At 46.9% G+C, this 20,254-nt stretch overlaps 2 protein-coding genes, 1 long non-coding RNA gene and 1 pseudogene across 3 annotated transcripts in view; 3 read left to right on the top strand and 1 right to left on the bottom strand.

Moving 5' to 3' along the window:
- Window positions 1–4,152, bottom strand: part of LOC139832014 (uncharacterized) — a 76,987-nt gene extending 72,835 nt beyond the window's left edge. Inside the window, exon 1 of the long non-coding RNA XR_011746467.1 lies at window positions 3,931–4,152. This is a non-coding gene — a long non-coding RNA (uncharacterized lncRNA). The remainder of the gene's footprint in view (window positions 1–3,930) is intronic.
- A 7,322-nt stretch (window positions 4,153–11,474) lies between these two features.
- On the top strand, window positions 11,475–15,019 carry LOC127326085 (uncharacterized; the record flags this gene model as incomplete). The annotated part of the gene is made up of 4 exons (XM_051352942.2): window positions 11,475–11,709; window positions 14,237–14,335; window positions 14,427–14,728; window positions 14,816–15,019. Coding segments are annotated over exons 2-4 (597 nt in total), but the record flags the coding sequence as incomplete, so codon positions are not given.
- Window positions 12,602–15,400, top strand: LOC139832479 (uncharacterized). Its single transcript, XM_071822255.1, has 3 exons — window positions 12,602–13,246; window positions 13,340–13,439; window positions 15,024–15,400. The coding sequence occupies exons 1-3, from the start codon at window positions 12,731–12,733 to the stop codon at window positions 15,398–15,400; spliced, it is 993 nt and encodes a 330-aa protein (XP_071678356.1). The 5' UTR covers window positions 12,602–12,730.
- LOC139832777 (uncharacterized) lies at window positions 13,442–14,170 on the top strand (annotated as a pseudogene).
- Window positions 15,401–20,254: the final 4,854 nt, after the last annotated feature.

Genomic DNA, 20,254 nt, shown 5'->3' with positions numbered 1-20,254 from the left:
TAGCATGGCAAGACATGGCAAGGGTGAGCTACTTCAATATTAAACGAAGCGGGGAATTCTTATCCGATAATTCCAAAATACTCCGCGTATATGTTAGGTGAACATGCACGACTATCAACGCATGATATGATGCAAGATGCAAACAGATGAATGGATGGCATAATCATGATCCTCACATTTTTCTGATAAATTTTCATATACAACACTTTTAATTTGGAGTTACCAATTAAAAGTTATTAACAGATTGGTTTTATTATTAATTAAAATAGAAAACAGATTTATTTTATTGGGGTAAGGACCCGAAAACAAAATCCGGACAGGGGAAGGACCCCGGGTTGGTTTTGAAAACATCCAGGGTGTTTTCGAGAATAGCTTCAGCGGCAGGACCGCGGGTTGACAGAAAAGAAAACGCAGGGGGCATTTTGCAAAGAACCAGATCTGGATCTAGGAGAGAAGGTTTCTCACCCAGAGGAGTTTTGCCACAGAGGCTGACGCGTGGGGCCAGAGGCGATGACGGGGTGGACGACGTGGCGGCCAGATGGCAACCATGTCTGCACGCACGGGAGGTGTTCGACTGGAGACGATGCCGTGCGCGTGGCGGAGGTGACCACCGTGGGCGGCATGGATGCGAGCGGGCGTTGCTGAGGGCTCCAGGGCGCGAGGAAGGGGGCGTCGGGTGCGCCTCGTCGACGCGGGTCAAGAGGAGGCGGCGCCGTGGCCTGAAGCACGCCGGGGGAAGGACGGCAGCGAGGATCTGCGGGTCACGGGTCGGCAGTCCACGGTGAGGAGGAGAAACATGATGCAAGGGAGAAAGGGAAGGTGTCCCGTGGGTGCGGTAACTCACCAGGAAGGTGATGGTGTGGTCGCCGGTGACGGAGGGAAGCCACGGCGGCCGGAATCGAAGAAGAAGGCCGCCAGGGACAGAGAGGGGAACGGCGATTTCCTGCTCGATTGGGTGCATCCCGCTTCAATTACTTGCACCAGGTTGAAGAGCTTGACAGGGCGGAGCGAACGGTGGCCTCAGATTGTAGAGGGGTGGCCGGAAACGGCGGGAGCATGGCGGGGAAGGTGCGGTGGCTCTCGGTGCTCACGGAGAAGAGGAAAAGAGGGTTGGTGGCGGCGCGAGGGGAGAAAGAAGGTTGGGCGCTAGGGTTTCTAGGATTCAGATGGGGATTAAAAGAGAGGAGGAGAGAGCAGGTGGCACCGCGGTGGTTGGCGAGGAGGACCACTGCCTCCTCACGCACATGGCGTGACCGCATCGGGAGAAGACGACAACACGAGGAGGAGGATCTCCTCGAAGCGGTACGGTGGCAAGGTGGGCTGGGTCGGGCCGACTCGGGCCAGAGAGGAAGAAGGCCAGGCGCTGGGCTGATGCGGTGGGGGAAAAAGAAAAAGAGAGGTGGGCTAGAGAGAGAGGGCCCAGGGGAGAGGGAAGGGTTTTTCTTTTTTATTTAGCAAATCCTTTTTCTCTTTTGTTTATTTTAGGAAACCTGTTTTAGCAAATTGTTTTGAACCAGCACCAACAAAAGTTGAGTTTTGAATATATTGTAGAGATAGAGATAAAATAAGAGCCAAAGGTTTTATAGCAAAATAAAATAATTTTGTGTTAGGGTTTGTGGAAAAGAAAAGATAAAGGGGTGGTTTAATATAAAAATCGTATGAGAGGGAAAATCGAAATATTTTAGGGTTTATAAAATATATTTTATTTGTTAAAAAGATGGATGATATGATGCATATGCCATGATGATGCACAAAAGAAAAAGAACAAACAAATCTATTAGGGGTACTACCCTGGGCCGTTACAATCGACACCACTAACAAGGAACCTCGCCCCGAGGTTCCACCTCAAGGTACGGGGGAGAGAGGTGAACTATCGGATCTTCATGCGACGTGTCGAACTCCTCGACACCACTAACAAGAATTCTTGCTCCATGAAGGAAGGTCGACACCACTAACAAGAAGTTGTTGTTCCGCTGTTGATGATGCGCTTCCGTCGAGATCCTCCGAGATCGGACCTATTAGGATAAAGGCAAAGATCGTCCAACCCGCGTAGAGACCTAAGACTCAGAGAAGTAGATAAGAGAGAAGACTCAAAACTCGCAGAGATAAGAGGAGCAAGAACAGAGATAAGGAGAAAAATCAGAACTAATCAGATCTATCCAACGAGTTTTCAGAAAATAGTTTTTGATACTAGACACATCGTCCGTTGGCAAGGTTATCCTACAAGCTGGACTAGTGGGGTACCGTCAACCTGAGCTCTGATACCAACTTGTGACGCCCCGGAACCGGTATCCTGAGGATTCCAGCGATCCCGCCGAAATCTGCACGATATCGATCCAGAGACGCACTCCGACACGACGTGCGCGACAAATCACACACGTGATGCCAGAGGAATTAACACGAGCGGTAACATTACAACAGGATTACAATAGAGCCCACAAGATACATATATACAACAATGACTCCAACGAGTCAAGATACAAATATACAATACAAAGATCCAAATCATACAGAAGATCGAATACGTCCGAGTACGGACAAGATACAAATTGGACTAAGAGTCCTGAAGATAACCAGTGGCGTCCATAACCCTGCCCAGGCCAAGCCGGAAGGGTAACCTTGCTAACGTCGTCATCTTGTACCTGTCAAAGTCGGGCCATCGGTTGCCGACAAGAGGGAGGAAGCAAAAGAGAAAGGGGAAAAGGCAAGAGTAAGTACCAAGGAACGAACTCCGGCACGTACTTAGCGAGACTAGAAATGGCTATGCTCGCCGGGCGAGTAAATATATATATATATCGCCGGGGGCTATATGGTAGGTTTAGCGGCAGCAAAACTATAACCAATAGAGACACGCTACAACATTCGTCTAATCAGATAAGATAAGAGAGCGCACAAGGTAACCGATAAATACTACACAATCATAACCCAGCCGATTACACATATCCCCTTCAACAATTGCGAAGAGGCAATGTAAAAGGCACTCAACGGTGGACAAGTTTTATTGGGTAACGGTTGTAGTAATGCTATATTACTACGCAAGTTAGTAGCAAATTATTACCAACAAGATAACGGTGTAAGTTGTTCTATGATCAAGCCATACAATTCCAAGTCATCCATAACCGCGGATACGGCTTATCGATAAGATGTACACCCTGCAGGGGTTGCCCAAATGTAACCATGCGCATGCTCGAACCCACTTACTATAGGTGGAGTCTCACATCAAGACCGTTCCCAATTCAAGAGAAAGTTTAAGGGGAGCCACCCCGCTAAGCTACCCGTGACGAAGTTCGGCCGTACTCCGATACGGACCCAGAGGTTTGTGTCAATGGCTAAGCTAAGTGTGAACAACCTGCTGTCGCTAATCGTTCCACGATATGAGTACAATACATAATATAAACACCCGAAGGCAACAGGAAGTAAATCGTGCATCGTGCATATGGGCAAATAAAACCAAGGTTGTGGCTCCCAATAAACAGACTCGAGGAAAGGTAGTGGGTGATGGGGGTCCCACTCCCCCACGTACGGGTAGAGCGCTCAATCTCGGAACAGATAACAAGAACTCGGGTCCTAGGGGACATTAGCAAGTCAAAGTTCCGATGCTTTCGCAAAGGGGCTCACAGATGCCTCTGCTTACAATTTTAGTTGTTAACAATTAAGTAAAGCATGAGTATCTCCAACAACTGATATAGCATGTGATAACCTCCCAACAACCCAACATATCCCGATAACAGATCGAGATAAACAACAAAGTCTAAACACGCCTACGACTCGCAAGGCTCAAACATCAAGCAACGGCTATGGGTAAGGAATGATACATATAGGAGTATTATGGTAAACAAGTGGAATAGGACACGTGACTCGATAAAGAATCGCAACATAGGGATAGCAATGCGAGGGAGAGAGTAAAATAGGTGAAGAGAGGGGGCTCGCCTGTGAAAAGCTGCAGAAGCACTTGTCGTATCTCACCACACCACTTCGTGATCCTATCCGGGAAGAAGCAAATGCTGGAACAAACAACGGACGCAAATCTTACTACTACGGCAAAAGAATCAGCATGATCATGATATAACATGCATGGCATGGCAAACATGATGCGATGCAACTTATCCATATTAATCGGAGTCGGAACCCTGAACAAACAAATTAGGTTGAAGTTGCATATCTACCGACAAAGTTAATTGTTGATTAGCATGGCAAGACATGGAAAGGGTGAGCTACTTCAATATTAAACGGAGCGAGGAATTCTTATCTGATAATTCCAAAATACTCCGCGTATATGTTAGGTGAACATGCACGACTATCAACGCGTGATATGATGCAAGATGCAAACAGATGAATGGATGGCATAATCATGATCCTCACATTTTTCTGATAAATTTTCATATACAACACTTTTAATTTGGAGTTACCAATTAAAAGTTATTAACAGATTGGTTTTATTATTAATTAAAATAGAAAACAGATTTATTTTATTGGGGTAAGGACCCGAAAACAAAATCCGGACAGGGGAAGGACCCCGGGTTGGTTTTGAAAAGATCCAGGGTGTTTTCGAGAATAGCTTCAGCGGCAGGACCGCGGGTTGACAGAAAAGAAAACGCAGGGGGGCATTTTGCAAAGAACCAGATCTGGATCTGGGAGAGAAGGTTTCTCACCCAGAGGAGTTTAGCCACAGAGGCTGACGCGTGGGGCTAGAGGCGATGACGGGGCGGACGACGTGGCGGCCAGATGGCAACCATGTCTGCACGCACGGGAGGTGTTCGACTGGAGACGATGCCGTGCGCGTGGCGGAGGTGACCACCGTGGGCGGCATGGATGCGAGCGGGCGTTGCTGAGGGCTCCAGGGCGCGAGGAAGGGGGCGTCGGGTGCGCCTCGTCGACGCAGGTCAAGAGGAGGCGGCGCCGTGGCCTGAAGCACGCAGGGGGAAGGACGACAGCGAGGATCTGCGGGGCACGGGTCGGCAATCCACGGTGAGGAGGAGAAACAGGATGCAAGGGAGAAAGGAAAGGTGTCCAGTGGGTGCGGTAACTCACCAGGAAGGTGATGGTGTGGTCGCCGGTGACGGAGGGAAGCCACGGCGGCCGGAATCGAAGAAGAAGGCCGCCAGGGACAGAGAGGGGAACGGCGATTTCCTGCTCGATTGGGTGCATCCCGCTTCAATTACTTGCACCAGGTTGAAGAGCTTGACAGGGCGGAGTGAACGGTGGCCTCAGATTGTAGAGGGGTGGCCGGAAACAGCGGGAGCATGGCGGGGAAGGTGCGGTGGCTCTCGGTGCTCACGGAGAAGAGGAAAAGAGGGTTGGTGGCGGCGCGAGGGGAGGAAGAAGGTTGGGCGCTAGGGTTTCTACGATTCAGATGGGGATTAAAAGAGAGGAGGAGAGAGCAGGTGGCGCCGCGGTGGTTGGCGAGGAGGACCACTGCCTCCTCACGCACATGGCGTGACCGCATCGGGAGAAGACGACAACACGAGGAGGAGGATCTCCTCGAAGCGGTACGGTGGCAAGGTGGGCTGGGTCGGGCCGACTCGGGCCAGAGGGGAAGAAGGCCAGGCGCTGGGCTGATGCGGTGGGGGAAAAAAAAGAGGTGGGCTAGAGAGAGAGGGCCCAGGGGAGAGGGAAGGTTTTTTCTTTTTATTTAGCAAATCCTTTTTCTCTTTTGTTTATTTTAGGAAACCTGTTTTAGCAAATTGTTTTGAACCAGCACCAACAAAAGTTGAGTTTTGAATATAGTGTAGAGATAGAGATAAAATAAGAGCCAAAGGTTTTATAGCAAAATAAAATAATTTTGTGTTAGGGTTTGTGGAAAAGAAAAGATAAAGGGGTGGTTTAATATAAAAATCGTATGAGAGGGAAAACCGAAATATTTTAGGGTTTATAAAATATATTTTATTTGTTAAAAAGATGGATGATATGATGCATATGCCATGATGATGCACAAAAGAAAAAGAACAAACAAATCTATTAGGGGTACTACCCTGGGCCGTTACACTTGATGAAGTAATTCAACCATGTTGGTGTAAGGCGAGAACTCCACTATCCTCTTGACGAGAATGTTCAATCCATTCAAGAATCTTGCCATTGTTTGCTCTTCTCGCTCATCCACATTGGCACTCATCATGGTCATGTGCATCTCCTTGTAGTACTCCTCAACGGACTTGAAGCTTTGCTTGAGTTGAGTAAGCTTGTTGAAGAGGTCGCGTTTGTGGTGGTTGGGCACAAAGCGTTTGTGCATGACTTCTTGCATCTCTTCCCATGTGTCAATGGGCTCTAGATCTTCCTTGTCACGCTTCTTGTTCACTTCTTCCCACCAAACATTTGCATATCCTTCAAACTCAAGTGATGCCATGGCCACTTTCTTTGCTTCGGAGAAGTTGTTTATGCGGAAGATCTTGTCAACCTTGAGTACCCAAGATAAGTATGCATCGGGGTCTTTCTCTCCGTGGAACTTGGGCATGGTGAACTTGAGCTTCCCAAAGATTTCTTCCTCATTACGGTCATTGCGTCTAGGAGGTGGTCTTTCTTCGCCATGGTCTTGACGTTGTTGAGGTAGATGTTGTGGACCTTGAGCATCTCTATTGTTGTTGCTATGTTGTTGACGAGGAGGTGGTCTTCCATGACCTTGATATTGATCATCATTGTTGTGGGAGCGTCGAGGCATCACACTTTCTTCACTTGATGCTTGGTGATGACTTGATTCCTCATTTCTCGCCCTTGGAGGTGGTCTTCTAGCGTGAGGTCGATCATCATGATGGCGGCGATTGTCTTGACCTTGAGGGCATTGAGGGTGAACAACATTGATGATTTGGCGCTCTTGGTGCGCTTGCCTTTGTTCCTCTTCATGGAGGCGTTGTCTTCTAACTTGAACTTCTTGTACTTGTCGTTGTCGTTCTTGTTCTTCAAGTGCTTGTTGTTCATGGAGGATACGCTCTTGTTCCCTTGCTCGAACTAGCTCTTGACCATGTCGAAGGCGCTCTTGCTCTTGTTGGAATTGAGCATGGAGATTCTCTTGTTGAAGGCGCTCTTCTTCAAGGCGTTGACGTTCTTGGACAAGTCGAAGTCGAGCTTGCTCCGCTTCTTGAGCTTGTTGGTGAAGCACTTGAGCATCCACATTATGGTGATGTGGGTCTTCATTGGAATCATGGTGAGACGGTGTAGGAGCTCGTGACCTTGAACTATGAGAGCGCGAAGACCTTGAGTGGTGTCTTCTATTTTCTTGACGGTTGAGTGTATGAAGGATATTGTCCAACCCCGTCTTCATTTCTCTTGTTTCTTGAGCTTGTATGGTGAGTGTTGCCTTCAACTCTTTGTCTTGACCTTCCATTTTCTCACGGAGGTCTTGAACTTGGTTATTGAGATCTATCCTTTGCACTTGAGCTCGTTCTTCATAGCGTGTGGCGGTCTCATCAATCCTTGTCGTGAGGTCATGGATACTCTTGTTGACGGCTTGAGTAGCTATCCAATGTTGGTGACGCGTCATCGGTAGTTGGTTCCCTTCTCCACTAGACATGGTTACAACTAAAACAAGAACTATGTGGTGGGTGGTTAGGAAAGACTGCCAAAAGTGTCAAAACTTTCAAACCAAAATCGAAAAGGTGTTGCAAGGCGGAGGACAACCGATATGTATGCACACACACAAAACCAAAAACTCTATATGGTGTTAGGTATGGATGTGGAAAGCCAAATGGAAGAACCAAACGAAAAGTCTATTGTCAAAAGTGGGTAAGATCCAAAAGTCACAAGTCAAAGGCGGTGATCACAAAAGGCATACACAAGGTGGAACACACGCGTGGGACAAAATGGGGTTAGCGCGACTTTGTGAGCACGAACAAAAATGGTCCTAACGAAGACTACTAGCTCGGTGTCACGCTAACGCAAGAGAGACCGTGGCTTGGTTGCAAAATTGAGAAGCAACAAGATTTGCGCAAGACGCCTCTCTTCTCTTTTCTCTCTTTTGCTTATAAGCTTTGGACTCTTTTGTGTATAGGTGTCACTCACACTCTTTTTCTTTTTCTTTTTGTATTTTTCTTTCTTTTTTCTCACTATGCAAGGATACTACTATCTATGTAAGTATGTCACACTTCTTTTGCTTATCTTTTCACACGAGCTTGCTTCGTAGCTTTGCTCAACACACGCACACCCTCACGATCGGGACGCTTGCGCAATGCTTTGCAACACTAGAAAGCCACTCTCGATAGGAAAGGTACGCAAAAGAGGCAAGGGCTACAAGTTAAGAGGCAAGTTATACCACTTGATGATGGTGGCCGACGACCTTGAACTTGCTATGGTGGTGGAGGTGTCAAATGAACCGCTTGGATCCTCGGGGTGCCGTCGTCGTTGATGATGTTGCAGAACCTTTGTGGTAGCTGAAATGGCACGCAAACCGAAGTCCAAACACAAGGGGTTAGTGCCAAAACAAAAAACGAAGGTTGCTGTCAAAATTTCGGTCGGGCGGAACTTCCGGTCACTGGGGGCGGTACTTCCGGTCCCGGGCGGAACTTCCGGTCCTGCCGGGCGGAACTTTCGGTCGCAATCAGATCTGCGGGCTGTTCGTCGATTTGGGTGGAAATCCGGTCCAAAATCCTTCGAATTCGAGGAAAATTTAGCACTAAAAGCTGTGGGAAGGTGGGGGAATTGCAGATCAACACCAAAGACAAGTTTCTATTGGAGCAAAACCACCAAAAACTCAACAAATCGCGAGATCCAACCAAGACCAATTTGGGGCTATTTTTTGGGCGAAATTGGTGGAATTGGGGGTTGTGGGGGTCAAATCCGTGGCAACCAAAGAGCTGCTGATACCATATGATAAGGGCTAAACCCAAGGATGTGCCCGATCTTCACGGATTTGGGTGGAATTCATGGGGGAGGTGGAGGAAGCGATGAACACGAAGAACGCGAAGGGGAATCGTGGGGATATAACACACACACGCACACAAATCGGTTTTCCCTCGTTGGCCCGAACCACCAACTCGATAGAGGTTGCAGGAAAAGACCTTCCGGTAGAAGTCCCGCAAATAGATCGACGAATCGAATCCCGAGAGATCTAGAAGGGCGAAAAGACCGGAAGGTTGATAGAAGTGCAAGCAAAAAACCAAATAGGTAGAAGTGCAAGCAAAAGATCAACAAACGGTAGAAGTCACCAAAGAGATCTTCACGAGTCGATAAGGAGCCCGGGTGGGTACAAGATCTAAGATCTAGGTAGGGTTCCCACAAGGGTGAGCAAAGCTCAGGTTTAATTTCACATCAAGTCTAATCTCAGATCTGAGCCAACAAGGCTATTTATAGTTGGTGGGGCAAAGGGGTTAGTTACAAGCTGAGTCGGCCAGTTTTGGTGCTGAAACCCGTATGGGCAGAAGTTCCGGCCTCAGGGGGCGGAAGTTCCGGTCGGGCGGAAGTTCCGGCTGGATTCTCTTCAGACAACATATTGGCGGCATCTGGGCGGAAGTTCCGGTCCTGGGGGCCGGAAGTTTCGGCCAACTTCCGGCCTAGTTCCGGAAATGGCCAATTTCCTTGCGGCACTATCCAATGTTGTTTTGGCGCAATTTCGGAACTAGGGCGGAACTTGGGCGGAAGTTCCGGTCCCTCGGGGCCGAAGTTCCGGCTGGATCCTTTTTCCTGGGCGCTGGAAGGCATCTGGAAGGCATCTGGCCGGAAGTTCCGGTCCTTGGGGCGGAAGTTCCAGCATGGGCGCTGTAGATCTATTTTCATCATTTCCAGCTCCCTCTTCCTTGGCGTGTTCTCCGTGGCTTGTGTCTTGGTCGATGTACCTGATTGAACATAGGGTATTTGCATGAAGTAGCACGCCATCCAAAGGGGTATCAAATGCATACGTGGAAAGGATTGAATTCACCTCTTGGTGTAGGGCTTGGGCTCGAGCTCGTGTCATTGGACCACGAGGAGGGCTTGTCGGTCTTGAGGAGGCGGTGTCCGAAGGCCACCCCGTATCAGAAGGCACCAGACCTCTGAACCGCACGAGCGCCGTGAACCACTTCTCCACCTCCTGCGCGGCGCCATCTTGCCACTGCATCCCCCGCCTGGGACAACTGCCGACCATCGCGCCCTCGTCCAGCACCAGTCCCTCCCGCTGCAACTGCCGGCGGAAGTGAAGGAGATCGGAGCGGGAGGTAGCCGGGAGTTCCGGAACGAGATGAGCGAGGTGGCGCATGTCGGGGGGAAGAACAGGAGTGGTAGGGGCGCAGCTCGCGCGTGGCTGGAGCGAGGCTAGCAGGAGTCGCCGGGCCATCGAGGTGGGGGGAGGAAGCAAGGAGAAAGGGAGGTGTGACCTCGCGAGGAAGAAGAGGGCGTGCGGCTGAAGGGGATCGAGCGATGGGGTGTGTGCGTGCGTGCGTTAGGATAGGATTCCTCGTTGGCTAGCTGGGTTGGCTGCCTGGCTGGCCTCGACCGGTTCTGGCTTAGCTGGACTGGCTGTTCCAGGGGTCCCTTCCCAGCGGCCACATATATGAACTAACTTGTATTTTTGCAGTATTAAATTGCATCCTACTGATTTTTCTAAGTTGCATTTGCTGATAATAATTTCGTACTTTCTACATGTGCTACGCTGTGTTTTACCATCGTGGAGCTTGGATGGGCGATGGGCCAATGACGATCTCTTCGTTCTCTCCTTGGGCCCTCTTAGTTTACAGTTTTTTAGTCAAATCCGGTGTAGATAACACGGTCCGTAACTATTTTCAACATCCTCACTTGGTTCGCTATGTTTTATACATGTTCCTTCTTTTTTCAGCGCTCGTGTCAAGCCTTGCAACGGGTAAATCTCACGAACCATTGGAGGTCCGTCTTTTACACCGGGTTTCCTTGTGCACAGCAAGACGGAGCTAGAAGGAGCTGTAAAGTTTCAAGGCCGCGGAATTAATCCAACAATCCAAGCAGGACCTAGGTGGTTTAATCCAGCGGTGTGAAGGTGAAGGCCATCGCAACGGGACAACGTCTGTATAGAGGAAACCACAACGGGTGGTGGTGGCGTCACGATTACACCGAGAGATGGCGATGTAGGAGTGTTGACGTTAGGATGAGGGCGAGCACATGTGATAAGGTTTTTTTGTCCGCGGTATTTATTGCTTGTACATATGAAAAATGTTTTTTACACAAAAAATGATTTCCACACAATTTTGCTAACTCATATTTCTCAACAATAGTTTGTTGCTTCACACGTCTGATAAGTTGTATACCCTAGTTCTAAATTGCATACCTCTACATGAGAGTGACATCAACTTACTTCAAGAAGTGACAACAACTATAACATGCACCAAATGAACCTTAGGCCTCGTTCGGTTAGTCCCAACCCGCCCGGTATCGGGCCGGAATTCGCATGGATACATCGGTATTGGGCCCCCGGGGGTTAAATACCGGCCCGCTCCGAAAATACGTTCGGTTAAACCCCGTCGGTTTTCTAACCCGCCCGGTTTTGTCCGAAACCGCTCGGTTCGACCGGTTTTTAGAAACACGACTCTTGACCCGTGGAATCCATCCCGAGCGAGCCGTGCGACGCGTGCGTGCTATCTCGCTCTCGAGACAGCGGCGATTCAAGCGGAAGGGACGGCGGCGGCGACTCGACGGTGGGCGGCTGGAGGAGGAGAGCTCCTCGACGACGCGGACGCCACCCTTCCTCGACACGGACGCCGCCACGGAGCCCGACCAAATCCCTAGCCGCAGGCTCAAGATCTGCCCTTCCCCGCCTCCGACGCCGGCCGGTAGAAGGTAAACCATCTCCTCCTCCTCCTCCCCTCCAACTCTTCCTGTATAAGGCCTCGTTCGGTTGCATAGAACGCCGGCCGGTACATAGAAGGTAATCCGATCAGTTCGTGTTGGTTGGTTTCGATCTGGCATGGATCTTGTCCAGGAACGTCCGTGTGCTGAACTCAATCTTCATGGTCTTCCTCTATATATCTGTTGTACCTGTATGCTTGTTGTGGTGCAAGGGGGTGAGGCGAGCACCAATGTTATCACCCAGATTATTTCGATTTCATGGTTGTTTCTAGTGTTGATTGATTTTGGGTTTTACCAACTGGGATATTGCATGACACGGTCATGATTTAAAATGCATATATATGCACAAACCCTAGTTAGCTCTATGTGATATTAAGTTAATAAAAGAATCTAATAAGAGTCTGAATATGTCACAAACCGTAGTTAGCTGGCTGAGATTTCTCGTTCAGTTCATTTTCAATAAAATGTTGATTGCAAAATGTTCAGTTTCAGAACGAGGCAACCATATATATTAATTGAACAGTGGAATTCCTCTAGAAGAAAAATCCCGATAGTTGTATTTCTGTTGTAAGCTTCCTTCCGTGTGGTAAATGATCTACTCAACTTAACTTATTTCATCCTGTTTTTATTTTACATGATGGTTATTGGCTGTAGTAATTTAAACCTGAAATTATTGGCTGCATACCAACTGTCCAGTGCATCCTTTTCAGCAAGTACCAATTATCCAGAGTACATATTAATCCTGCAGTTATACTTTGTGTGTTATTGGCTGTAGTAATTTAAACCTTAAACTACTGCAGAGTACCAACTGTCCAGTGCATCCTTTACATGATGGTTATTGGCTGTAGTAATTTAAACCTGAAACTACTGCAACTATCCTAGATAGGCAAGCAAACTATTGCAACCTGCTCTATATAGGATAGTATGTATAACAGCAGTACTTATAAGTTTTTAATTAAAAGCAAATTCTGTTCATTAAATAACTAGTGGCCTTTTTATCTTTAGTTTTTGAATGGCTTTGAGAATTACGGATCGGATTAGGAAGAGAGAGGAGGAGGAAGAGGAGGAAGAGGGGGATGATGATGATATGATTCTATTTCTTTTACCAATGCTGCATCTGCTGGGTGAACCAAGGGGAAAAAAGCCCCGCCATACATCGACGATAAGAGGCGAGGAGGTTGTAAGGGACTTGCTGGAAGGGCACGTACAAAATTGTCGGGTAGCATTTAGGATGGAGGCCCACATCTTCAGGGCTTTGGCTAGTTTCCTTCGACGCGAGAGATTGGTGCGTGATACCAGACTTAGCGTCGAAGAGAAACTTGCAGCCTTTCTGTGGATGTTGTCCCATAATTTGTCATACCAGGATCTCCAAGTACAGTTCAAGCATAGTAATGACACTTTCCATAACATCATGAATAACTTCTTCAACATTGTTCCTGCACTATCCAAGCACTTTCTGAAGCCTCCCAATCCAGCTCAAGTACACCCAAAGATCCGGAACAACCCAAGATTCTTTCCTTATTTTCAGGTTTTTGCTAAACTACTTCAGTCTAAATCATATAACCATGGAAATATATTCTTTTTCACATAGAAAATGATACCTTGTTGGTGTTCTTTGCAGAATTGTCTTGGAGCTATTGATGGGACTCATGTTCCCATGAACATTAATGGTGACATAGCCACACCATTTAGAAATAGGAAGGGAACACTCAGCCAGAACGTGATGATGGTGTGTGACTTTGACCTGAACTTCACATTCATTTCTTGTGGTTGGGAGGGCTGTGTGACTGATGCTAGGGTTCTTAGGTCAGCAATTCGCAAAGGGTTTAGAGTACCTGAGGGCAAGTTCTATCTTGTGGACGGTGGGTACGCAAATACTAAATTCTTTCTTGCTCCGTATCGTGGTGTTCGATACCATTTGAAGGAGTTTGGCCGTGGTCACCGAGCACCCCAAAACTACCAAGAACTGTTCAATCATCGCCATGCCGTGATACGGAATCATATTGAACAGGATTTGGGAATCTTAAAGAAGCGCTTCCCCATTCTCAAGGTTGGAACACATCACACAATACAAAACCAAGTCAAGCTACCGGCTGCTGCTGCAGTGTTGCATAACATCATCCGTATGCACAAGGGGGATGAGAGTTGGTTAGATAACCAAAGAGAACTCAGCAAACTATGTTGACCTACCTGATGGTGACCCCCCACAAAATCATCAAGTCAACCATGAAGGCGACCACCTTAGAGATACCATTGCGCAACAAATGTGGGCAGATTACCGATGTTAAGTAGTGATGTAATAAAGTAGTGACATCTGAACTTATTTGATGTAATAGGGTACCAGACTTTAACTTCTTCTGTTTTGCATCTTGTTTGATGTAATAAAGTACCAGACTTGAACTTCTTTTGTTTTGCATCTTGTTTGATGTAATAAAGTACCAGACTTGTTTGATGTGAGATTTTTAAATTCTTATATGGTGAATAAATGTCTGGCTGCTTGTATCAATAATATTTGCAGGGGTCGCCATGTCTACCATGACGAATGTAAGACGATCTCCAAGGACGGGAACGCAAGGCAGTGGTGGGGTAACAAAAAAGAGGGGAACATCATCTAAAGGTGAGTGCATGTGTTCCTTTAATGTGATTGATGCTACTTGACTTCTTTATAATGTGTAGCTTACTGTGAACTTGACTTTTTCCTCAAACAGCTAGGGCCTCTTGGAATGCAGACCTAGAGAAGGCTCTTGTGGATTTGCTCCATGAGCACAATACTCCACAATATCGTGGGCAGAATGGGTGGTCCACCGATGTTTGGAACAGGATTACCAAGAAATTCCATGATAACCATCCATACAAGAATTACACAAAGGGTCAGATCCAAGACAAGGAGAAGGAGTTGAAGAGAGAGTACAAGATGCTCAAGGAGGCTAGACAGCAGAGTGGGGTTTCGTGGAATAAGAAACGGTGTATGATTGAAGCTGATCCAGAGTTGTGGGACAACCTCATCATTGTAAGATAGTTTGTATTGCTCCTTTCATGCTTATATTCATTCCTTCTAACAATATGCATCACTCATGTGTTCCTTTATATTGTGCAGTCATTTCCTAAGATCGGGAAGTTCCGTAGCAACAAGGCTTTTCCCCTCTTTGATGCCTTGGGAGAGCTATATGATGGACATCTTGCCGAGGGAAACTACAACTTCACTTCCACTGAACCAACACAGCACACACAAGTGGAGGTCAATCCTGAGGTCAGTTCTGTAGAGGCGTCACATTCCCATGATGATATTGCAGAGACCGTGGTGGATGATACACAAGGAGGGATGCAAGAGGCTAGTATGATGGAGAACTTTGTTGGGAACGGGGAGGCTCAGCCCACGGTGTCTGCTGCACCATCAACAAGTACTGAAAATGAACCCAAGAAGCGCCGGTCAAATGGAGATATTGCTGCTATGATGGAGAAGTACATTGAGATCAAGACGAAGCAGGTCGAGAGCAAGCAAATCGCGAACATGGATGAGTACTCAATCAAGAACTGCGTGGCTCGGCTAAACACAATGGGATTGTCACGGGAGGATAAGGTCAAAGCCCTAAAAGTCTTTATGAATGCTGACAATCGCGAGCTCTTCCTTTGCGTTGATATGGATACAACTCTCATGTGGCTGCAAGGCGAAATGGCTTAGGAAAGGTAAACTCTCTTATTGGCTGCAATGTTCTGAATCACATGTATATACTGCTAGCTAGCTTGATGCTTAGGAACTGAATTTGTTTCTGAGTTTGTTTCTGAATTCGTATGGAGTTGAGTGGTTCATTTCCGTGTGCTTAAAATTTGTGGTCTTGCTGCTTGCATCAGCTTTGGTGAAGTTAGAAAATGCATCCTATCCAAGTTGCATCACCACTGCTACAATGAAGTTGCATCAGTTTTAATAAACGAAATATATTTAACTATTTTACTTATTGTTTCTATTCAACTATTTTACTTATCTGCAAGAGTACAATAGTTTTAATTCAGGCATGTCCCAAGTACAGACCAATAATCATCTCAAATTATTTTACAGTTTACATTTTTAATTGCCCTTGATTAGAGCATCTCCAGTCGCGTCCCCCAAACCGTCCCCCAAACCGCGCCGGATTGAGCGTTTGGGGGACGTGTTTTGTTCGTGCCGCCTTTGGGGGACGTCGCTCCCCAGCCGCGTCCCCCAAACGCCTCCCCCAAACATTTAAATTACTTTTTTTTGGCTTTTTATTTCAATTTCCACAAACTAATACATAATTTGGAACGTGGTTTACACGAAAACATAATTGGGAACGTGGTTTTCCACAAACTAATACATAGTTTGAACCATCGTGGACACAAATATAAAATTTTGCAAAGAAACTAAACCTAACTAGGCCGTGCATCGAAGGTTTCCTGTGTTCGCTGCTAAGAAAGAACACTCGAGGGCACACCCAGTCACCTAAACTGGAAAATCCAGCGGGAGGATGGTGCCCTTGTTGGTTCTACCGATGAAGCGAACAGGCAGAAACCTCCGTGCACGTATTCGCTGCGAAGAAACAACACTCATTCAGTCGTCCTCCTCGTCGGTGCTGTCGCCCTGGTAGTCCCGGCGGCACCGCGTCTCGTCGAAGACCTTGACGCTCATGTCCCTGTCGCCGAAGTAGGAGAACAGGAGGATGAAGCCGGCTTGGAGGCTGTGGTGCCGCGCGAACTTCTCCCAGCCGATGTTGAGGTACATCTTGCCGCGCGCGTCGTAGATCACGTCGACGATCCACCGGTAGTAGCCGCACGCAGCCTCCCGCAGATGCATCGTGCGCGGGCGATCGTCGCCGGCCACGTAGTCGGCGAAGGAGTCCGGCAGCCTCTGGATGCCGCGCGGGTCGCCCTTGAGGACGAGGACGAACTCGAACTGGCTGGCCGGCTCCACGTCCATCTCCGATGATGATGAAGCCGACGGCGTGGAAGGCGACGGCGAGCGTTCAGCTATGCCGCGGCCACGACCGCGGCCACGACCACGGCCGCGGCCGCGAGGTCGGCCTCCGCCTCTACCAGACATAGCGTCGAGTCTTGTTGAGAGATGGTGGCGGCTAGGGTTTGGGAGAGAGGCGCTAGGGTTTGTGTGTGAGAGGGACGATGGGAGGCGCCCCTTTTTATAGGCCGGAGGGAGGCGGAGGAGCGGTGGCGCTCATTAACGCCGGCACGCACAGCTAGGCGCGACGGGACGCGTCGCTGCGTCGCTGCGGGAACTGCACCGTCGCTGCGTCGCTGCGGGAACTGCACCGTCGCTGCGGGAACCGCACCGCCAATAACTTTCGTCGCAAGGTAGGCGACGGTTAGGTTAAAAATTAATTGTGCCGCTGACGAGTTGGCCCCGCCACTCCCCGCCTCGCTTTTCGTTGTGTCCGGCGTCCCCAGTGCGTCCCCTGTGGGACGGGGACGGGCTCGGGGCGCCGGACACCGAATGGGGGCGCGCCGGACAAAAAAGGGCTTTGGGGGACGCGGCTGGAACGTTTTTTTTGTCCGGCGCGCCCCAAATCCCTTTGGGGGACGGTTTGGGGGACGCGACTGGAGATGCTCTTACATCTGAAAGTATGCATTTGTTATGTGGCTTTACATCTGAAAGTTCTACTCTATCTTTGGTTTACTAAACACACTGAGATTTGTTCTTTGTGCTCGTCTGAATGAACTGAAACTGTAGAAGCAAAGTCTAATTCAGTTTTTTAACATCCTAAATCAGTTCTTGTTGTATCTTTTTTCTGTTATTGTAATCCAACATGCAAAATTACTGCCAAACAATGACAGATAAGCTTGATAGCAAGATTTTTCTTTCTTCTGAACCAATTACAGAGAGCTGTGTTTCAATTGAAGTAGAAAATTTGCTTGATTGTTTACGCAAACTTGTCTTTTTTGTACTATATTAATTCATCACTCCATACTCCACAGTTGGAGATGGATGAAGTGATTGCAGTTGCTGCAAGTCTGATGTGATGGTTTTTATCTAATTCATCTTCTAATTGCCAAGCAGATAGATTGTAGCTGTGATGGTTTTTATCCACTGTCTGGTTTTTATCTAATTCATCTTCTAATTGCCAAGCAGATAGATTGTAGCTGTGATGGTTTTTTCCTCTCTTTTATCTGATCTTCAAGTCTCCTGGTCTAAATTATGCCTTTATGCTACATTCAGATTATGCCATGATGCTTTAGATCAAATTATGGTGTGATGCAATTCTTACTGCTTGATTTTACATGTCTTGTAAATATTAGATGCTAAGAAAAAGAGAGGAATGAGGAGCTGAGTTGCCAAATCATCCTTCCACTTGAAGAGTTCAAGAAGGACCTCGTGGATCAGAGAACTTGATGCTTCATGCTTCAAACTGAACAATTTGATATTTATGTTTGTGTTATTGTAATAAGCTGATGACTCTCTTTCAGAGCACTTGATGCTTCATGCTTCAAACTGAACAAATTGATATTTATGTTTGTGTTATTGTGATAAGCTGATGACTCTCTTTCAGAGCACTTGATGTGTATTTTGTTTGAGATACCAATTTTACTGAAATCGAGTTTTCATTGTCACCGAAAATTGATTCAAAGTTGCTATGAAGTAATTATTATCTGATGTCTGCACTAACGAGTTGATGCTGCTTGTCCATTGCTGCTGTCTGACTGCTAGGCGCTGTTGCTGCTAGACGAAATGGACAAGCAACAGCGTTGTTGCAGCTAGGCGCTGCGTGTGCTGCTGCTAGCTGCTAGGCACTGCGTGTGTGTGTTCCGGCGGGATTAACCGAATGACCATTAGGAACCAGAATTCGGCGGGGAGAGGTTTGGTGGGATTGGGGTGACATGGTGGGATCACCCGAATACACGGGTGGTTACTTCCCTGCGCGGATTGATCCCGCAGGAACCGAATGAGGCCTTAGTGGGGGTATAGCTGCAACTAAAACACCCCCTCAGCGAGTTACTTACTATCCCAAGTTGCATCCATTAACCAACTGAGATGAAGCTAAAACAACCAAAGTCCGGGTCATGTCACCGAAGGTGGACGATAAATTGGTTCTTCACATTTGTGCTAAGTTGTATTTTTCTGACGGTATTATTGGTCTCATAGATGAGCCAAGTTGCAATTTGTACACAATAAATTCTGCACTAACACATTTTCAAGTTGCGTTTGTTAGTTTGTTAGCAGTTAATTGTTACTTCATATATGTACTAAGTTGCATACCCACTTTTTGTAAGTTGTATACCCATTAATGTCAAGTTGTATACCCACTAGTATTAAGTTGTATAACCATTTGGGTCAAGTTGTATACCCACTAGTATTAAATTGTATAAGCACTAGTATTAAGGACTAGTATTAGGTTATATACGTAATAGTATAAAGTTGCATACCCACTTTCCACTGGTATTAAGTTGAATACTCACTATAGTTAAGTTGCACCCATTGTCCCTAACTAGAACATAATTGAATGGCCTCGAGTGAAATTGCATGTTCTAGTGTCTAAGTTACCTACCGGTAGTACTCAGTTGGCTACCTGAATTTATTGTGAAGTAGCGCGCCACTGTTGTGGAGCTGACTACCACATTCTCTAAGTTGCGCATTATTTTTGTCGGTTGTATTAATGGTTTCACATATAAGCTAAGTTGTATCTTGCACATAATAAATTGGTTAGTCCCACATTTTCTAAGTCTGTTTGTAGGCGATATATTTGTTGCTTCACACGAGTGTGCTAAGTTGCATACTCACTAATTCTAAGGTGTATATCAACTGTTGTACATTTGCGTTGTACATTTGCGTGCCCACGATGATTAAGTTGCATCTAGTGTCCAATCTAGTTTCACCATGTCTAAGTTGTGTACCACCACTACTAAGTTGGCTAGAAACATTATGGTGAAGTTGTGTACCATCATCATGAAGTTGCAAGTCCCTGCGTTTAAGTTGCCTACCTTTAGTACTAAGTCGGATACCGTAATTTGTTGTGAAGTAGCGCACCATAGTCGGGAAATTGTCTACCGATGCATCTAAGTTGCACATTATTTGATATATGAACTTGTATATTGGTGGTACTAATTTGGCTACCTCGAAAACGAACTTGCCAACGATTAGATTGGTATTATTGTTACAGACTGTTATTGTTGAGTTGAGTATCTAGAAAACTAAGTTGTCTACAAAATGCAACAATATAGTGAACTTGCCTATCAACATGCCTAAGCCACATACTGATAGTACTAAGTCAGCTAGCATCACTCTTATAAGGTTGTGTAGTTTCTTCATGGAGTTGCATACAACTGCCCCTAAGTTGTTTACTGTTTTCTAAGTTGTATACCTCGTAGTGTTAAATTTCATAACCATTATTGCTAAATTGTATACTCCTAGTCCGCTAGGACCACATGTGTACCGCTAGTACTGTGTTGGCTATCACTAATATGATGAAGCTGGGCTCAATTATCATGAACTTACGGTGAACTTACGTATCACCGTGTCTAACTGAATTGGTTTTCCATAACAACTGAGTTGCTTTTCCATAACAACTGAGTTGGT

The sequence above is a fragment of the Lolium perenne genome, chromosome 6, assembly GCF_019359855.2.
Source record: "Lolium perenne isolate Kyuss_39 chromosome 6, Kyuss_2.0, whole genome shotgun sequence".
Taxonomy (NCBI): Eukaryota; Viridiplantae; Streptophyta; class Magnoliopsida; order Poales; family Poaceae; genus Lolium; species Lolium perenne.
The sequence above is the reverse complement of the archived record's forward strand: the minus strand, read 5'-3'. Positions and strand labels throughout refer to the sequence as shown.

Bases quoted from the DNA above. Each gene is read 5' to 3' on its own strand.
- LOC139832479 (XM_071822255.1), top strand. From the start codon at position 12,731: ATGGCTTTGAGAATTACGGATCGGATTAGGAAGAGAGAGGAGGAGGAA. The intron at 13,247-13,339 runs GTTTTTGCTAAA...TGTTCTTTGCAG, and splicing joins GATTCTTTCCTTATTTTCAG to AATTGTCTTGGAGCTATTGA. The intron at 13,440-15,023 runs TGATGATGGTGT...AGACCGTGGTGG, and splicing joins GGGAACACTCAGCCAGAACG to ATGATACACAAGGAGGGATG.